Source organism: Thunnus albacares, chromosome 2 (assembly GCF_914725855.1).
Source record: "Thunnus albacares chromosome 2, fThuAlb1.1, whole genome shotgun sequence".
Lineage (NCBI taxonomy): Eukaryota > Metazoa > Chordata > Actinopteri > Scombriformes > Scombridae > Thunnus > Thunnus albacares.
The window spans coordinates 32087558-32093873 of record NC_058107.1 but is presented as its reverse complement, the minus strand read 5'-3'; the positions used below and the strand labels follow the sequence as shown (position 1 = coordinate 32093873).

The window sequence follows — 6316 nt, the reverse complement described above, 5'->3', positions numbered from 1 at the left end:
GAATACTCCACCAAAAACTGACTGTATATTTTAACAATGAAAGCATCTATTCTTGAAAAGTGGATGTGAAATAGTGCTGAAACAATTATAGTTGACTGACAGAACATTCATTCACAACAACTTCATCAACTGAGAGATAGTTTAAGCAGAGCTGTTTACGACAAGTTTAATCATTTTTTAATATTCTATTATTTTAAATTGTAACTTAATTAAATTTCACTCAATTTCTGTTCTTTCAGTTAGTACATTTACATGAAGACTAGAGCCTGTTATGGATAATCCTGATTTTAATCATGTTCAGGCTATGATATATAACACAACTTGGTAATTAGTATCCCTTTATGATTGATGAATATTTTCCAGGTTTCTGATCATCTGTGCAGGAGTGTTTTGACTCCTGAACATCCCAGACAGTCTCTGTCATTTCTATCTTGAAGTGCAGGTACTATCAGTAGTGATCCTGAAGTTTGAATTGTTAAAATTAGTAAAGCAATTAAGATGTTTTTTTTACAGTGAAATACCTCTGCATTAAGAAAATATTGTTTCCCATTGTAGAATAGACCGACACCATTCAAAAATCCTCCGCCTACTTCCTTGGTGTGAATTCGCCCATACTCACCTGAGCTCACTCACTCCTAATCATGGTCTACTGATATCTCACCCATTTCCTTTGTTCTGGCCGGCAGCACCACTAACCACATGTGAGGGTCCTCTGTACCTGTGTTTCACATACACACCTATGGCTGTGTGTGACTAAAGTGAGTTTATTACTTTCATCATATGTTATAATTTAATGGTTATTTTTGGATTCATGTAGATTGAATGTGAGTAAGCACTTGACCAGTATATACTGGTAAATGATATAATGGTCACCTGGCCTGTTTGCTTTGAGCCTACAGATTAATAGTTGTGTGTAAGTGCACATTGCACGTAACTCATTCTCTGTAGTTCTTAATTTAGGAGATGCAACATCTAGAATCCTTATAACTTAAATTAGAATATTTAAAACTTCTTTCACTGTGTAATTGTTAAATGTAAAGTTTGCTGTGACGTATTAATTTCAGCCCTAATATTCACTGTTTTGTTAGATACCTAGATATGTGATGTTATATATTGTTTAACTGTATATTGTAATTCTTGTGTTTTTCTGTTCATCATTTATTTAAAAAAAAACATAACCGTCACAAGCTTCATCATCTTCTATTGCTCTAGCCTACATGTATGCATGTTGGCAGTAAATGGCTTAAATGGAAACATCAGTCGTCCCTTAAATTCTTATCGATGTACCCTGGTGATGTTCAAACTCTTGTGAACCGATCCATACACAGGCATACACTGCACATATAGTAGCTTATTATATCCTGGTTATGAATTATCCTGCTGTGGATTATATTATGTTTGTGTTACACAGCAGTGTGTTTTTTCAGTATCAGGTGTTTAGTGTTTTTTTTATGTAAGGGACACATTGGACGTCAGTGTGACAGACTTTTAAGAGTAGATCAGGTGTCTGAAATTGATTACAAAATATTTCTTCCTCCTCTTTGGAGCCTAAAAACAGTCCTGCCCTCTCCCCTCCAAAAAAAGAGGAAATAGCAGTATGTACAGTACAAATGTGTTGTTCTTCTGTTCTTCTTAGTGCGTTTACTAGCCTTGAAAACCAGTATAATAAGACTCACATATTCAACATGAAGGAGTACACAGTATTACACAACTGCCACTAACTAGCAGCATAGCTGGCATTTCCTTTGCATGACAGTCAGCAGGACACTTGTTTTTTTGGTGTTTTTTCCTTTTTATTTGGTTTCTCATTTTCTACTGAATGCTGGTATACTCCACCTTTTCTCTTTCTATTTTCTCAGCTTTTTAAGTGCATATAACTATTTTTGTCTCAAGATGATATAATGAAGATGACTATGATGATCAGGATGATTATATTGATGACTGTGGCACTAAGGATGACTATGAGGATGATGATGATGATGATTATTTCGCATGCTTTTCTACGGGGCTCTGTGTTGTCAGTGCCTTTTGAACATAGCTGAGAGAATACGAGGAGCACTTGTTGACCATCAGCACTGAGAGTGAGCGGTTCTTCACTCAGCCTGCATGTCACTTTGAGGAACAGCACTCGAGTCCGACTGACAGATTAGAGGCAGTTCAGAGAGTGAATGAGCTCCAGCAGGGGGCGCAGTCACACAAAAGTAAAGCACAAACAGGACACAGATGGACGGCAGGTTGATGCTTCTAATGTAGCTGCACAATAAGTCGACTTTAGTGTCAAATCTAACAGACAATCCAGTCAGAGACAACAGCAGTTTATCACTGTAGAATAAGAACAAGCTTCCATTATAATTATTGATCAGGGCTGCACAATTATGACTAAATTGATCGTTCTGATTACAGTTTGAGATCATGATCATGATGTTGCTGCACAATTATTTTCCTCAGTGATTTGGGAACAAAATGATTCTCCTTCATTCATCTTATATCAGCATCTTAACTGTTTGCAGCCACACTCTTGATGAAATGAAATGCACCAACACCACTAATAAATCATTATTCTATATGAATGATCAGAGCTGAGTCATGATTGAAAATGATTAATTGTGCAGCCCTACATATAAACTAATGTCTGTCCTCCTCTAGTCTCTTGAGGTCAGTGAGCTCTGCTGCCTTCCTGTCAGCTGTTTAGTCAGATGAAGCTTTACTGAGATAAACTGGAGCCTCTGTGTTCACTCTGAACCTCTGCTATCTTCTTTCTCCAGCCACTGACTAAGTTGCACTGACAACACTGAGTTGGCTTCTCCTCGTAGGGTGTCTTTCACTCTTTTTTCCCTGGTCCCTCTGTTTCCAACCTTCTTCAATCATTTCTCTGCAGTTGGCTCTTTCTAGTTTCCCTTTGTCTCTTTTTGTCAGTTTGGGTTTCTTCTGTATAATAATATTAATCCTCTAGTTCTCTGATTCTTCAGATTATTGCTCTGTTCTCTTACGTGCTACACGTGTTTCTCTAACTTCAAGAAAATGTGTTAAGGTGTTATCAATAAAATGACAATTTAAATAGAAACGTGAATGTCTTTCTGTGTTTACAGACACATAAAACTGCAACACAGCTTTGGTTTTGATTGTTATTGACAGAAGTAACCCAGGAAATCATTTAACTCTTGTTTTGATCAGGACATTTGTTCACCTGATAGAAAACATACAACTTTTTGAATAATCATAGATCGAAGACACAGTTAATCAGTGTAAATCCTGACATTCATTCAGCACAGACTCACATGTACTGATGTGTTTCACATCTAAAATGTGAAGTGATGATTAACATAAACACACAGGAACAAACAGCAGCTCCTACTTAATAGATATTCAAGAATTAAGAGATAAATGCTGAAACAGAAAGATGAAGGTGATCACTACTAACAACCTTTAAAATCCAGAGTTCAACATGAGGGTCAAGGCTTTACTGTCAATCTTTTTGAATACACATCATTAGGACTGAAGATTGATCATATTTGATGTATATTTTCATTTTATTTTATTGACTAAATGTTTGATCAATGAATAAAAGCATTAACAAATTAATAGATTTAAAAAAAAACTGTCATGAGGTGCAGCCCAAGCTGTGATCTACATGATCTTTGTGTCAATATTTGATGGACACCTTCAATTTTTTTTTTTCTTCAATTTCGGGCTGCTGTAATTTAGACTGAACCTTGAAGAAGAAATGAAAAACTGTTTAAAATTAATTTCTGCAGAATTTTCTTGAGTTGAAGCACCAAAAATCAGGAAGAAGGTTCAGTTTGTTTTCATGGATAAAACTGAATGAACATATAGAAAAGGTTTGACAATCAGTAGATATGTGAGTAATGACACACATGGTAAATAAACAGGTGAATTATTACGTCAAGATTCCCTGTTCTGTCCATTCTTCACAGTAAAAAAAGTTTTTCCTTTATTTAAAAAAGAGAACATTTGTAAAACGTCTGAATGTATTATTATAAATACACTTTGAAAAAAATATTTTTTACTTTAAAAGAAAAACAAACCCTGGATGATTAAACCATTAAAAAGTAAATGTTAAATGCATTACTCTCACCTATAAATCACTAACTGATAGTGACAAAATATTTCTGTAGATCTAATTATTCCATCAAATCCTAATAAATCACATCTCACAAACCTTCCTGAACATCACAGAGAAATCTCAGTTTGACAGATTTTGATATCAGTGGTTTTAGCATCACCAGCCTCTCCAAGGTTAAAATAAGGGAAGAGTTTCTCAGTGAAAGTGTCTCTGTGAGTGTAGATGTGAGTCATGTCTTCAGGGTCGTAGAAGGACACCTCCCCCGTGTCATAGTCCAGCTGGACTCTGATCCTCTGGAGACTCTTCTTCACTCTGACAGTCTCACCAACAACATCAATGTATTTTCCATCACCATGCCATAAACACCAGATTCCATAATCTGGTGAGGAAAATATCTTTCCCTTCCTGTCAACTGACTCTTTAGCCAAACCCACATTCCAGACAGGATGGTCTCCCACCTCCACCTCCCAGCTGTGTTTCCCTGAGCTGAAGCCCTCAGAGCCCAGAACAGTGATATACTTAGTGTTTCTCTCTGGATTATCAGGGAGCTGCTGGTTTGTGTCTCCACGTCTCACACTGGTCAGATCATCAGACAGATAGAGACGGGAGTCTGCAGTGTTTGGGTCCAGAATGACAGGACTGAAGTGGACCTTCTCCTTCATCTTCTCCCAGACTCTGAAGGACAGGTTGCCCAGGTGTTTGGCCACATCTATCAGCGCTCCTGAGACCAGCTGTGGATCTGACAGTGAGCACTGGTCTCTGGCTCTGGTCTGAGTGGGTTTATAACTGCTGAGGAATGACACCTTGTGTTTCTGCAGGTCTTCTTCAACAGCAGAGATACTGTCTGACAGAGAGGAGATCTGCTCCTGAATCCTCTTCATCTCTCTGCTGATAGTCTTCCCCTTCTGCTCTTCTTCCTCCCTCAGAGCTGCCAGCCTGGACTCCTCTTCCTCTTTCAGGAACTGGTGGAGCTTGTTGAACTCTGCTCTGATCTGCTTCTCTGTGGACAACAGCTGCTTCTTAGAGTGTTGAATCATTTCATTGTATGTTTTCTCCACTTGTTTGTATTTGTCCCTCTTGTCCTGTAGAGACTTTAAGTCAGATTTCAGCTGGTCCTTCAGGTCACTGACTGCTTGTTCTACAGGAACCACCTTGTGACCGTGATGGAGAAGAAAATCACAGACAGGACACACAACTCTCTGTTCATCCTCACAGAACCAATAAGGGACTTCTGGATGTTTATGACACACCACTTCCTCTTTCTCCTTTTCTTTCTCCGTCTCAGATGAATCATTATTCTGCCTCTTAGCAAAGGAGTCAGCCAGGTCTTTGAGAGAGAGGTTGATGGATGGATAATCCTTTGAAGATTTTCTTTTACAAATGGGACAGTTTTTGTTTTTAGCTTGTTCCCAGAATTTTTGCAGACAGCTTGAACAGAAGCTGTGGTTGCAGCTCAGAGACACAGGATCACTGAAAGTCTCTGAACACACGTGGCAACTCAGGTAACCTTCAAAAAGAGCTCTTTCAGCCATTTTCTCTGATTTCTAGATTTTCTTTAAGTTGCAGACTCACCAAAATACAGTCTCTTCAACTTTCTGTGTTCAATCCTCCGAGTGTGTGTTCTTCAGTAGAGATTTCACTCTGTAATGTAATGGCGTCTGCGATCTGTTCAACAGTGTCAATCTGCTTTCAGTTTCATTTACCTGCGTCACAGGTAGAGAGCTGATTGAAATAAAACTGCCATTTGATTGTGTCTCCACCAGATGGTGCTGTTTCTGTGTTACAGATGTTAAAGGAATACTCCACCAAAAGCCTACTGTATGTTTTAACTATCAAACAATGAAAGCGTCTATACTTGAAAAGTTTATGTGAAATAGTGCTGAAACAATTGTAATTTACTACCAGAACATTCATTCAGAACAACTTCATCAACCGATAAATAGTTTAAGCAGAGCTGTTTATGGCAATTTTAATCATTTTATGATATTCTAATATTTTAAATTTAACTTTATTAAACTTTACTCAACTTCTGTTCTGTCAGTTAGTACATTTACATGAAGATTAGTGCCTGTTATGAATAATCCTGATTTTAATCATGTTAAAGTTATGATATAACACAACTTGGTAATTAGTATCCCTTTATGATTGATGAATATTATCCAGGTTTCTGATCACCTGTGCAGGAGTGTTTTGACTCCTGAACATCCCAGACAGTCTCTGTCATTTCTATAT

The 6316-nt window shown here is 37.6% G+C and overlaps 1 protein-coding gene across 1 annotated transcript; it reads right to left on the bottom strand.

Moving 5' to 3' along the window:
- Nucleotides 1-3688: 3688 nt before the first annotated feature.
- On the bottom strand, nt 3689-5675 carry LOC122966575 (zinc-binding protein A33-like). The gene has a single exon (XM_044330806.1). The coding sequence runs from the start codon at nt 5614-5616 to the stop codon at nt 4192-4194; it is 1425 nt and encodes a 474-aa protein (XP_044186741.1). The 5' UTR covers nt 5617-5675; the 3' UTR covers nt 3689-4191.
- Nucleotides 5676-6316: the final 641 nt, after the last annotated feature.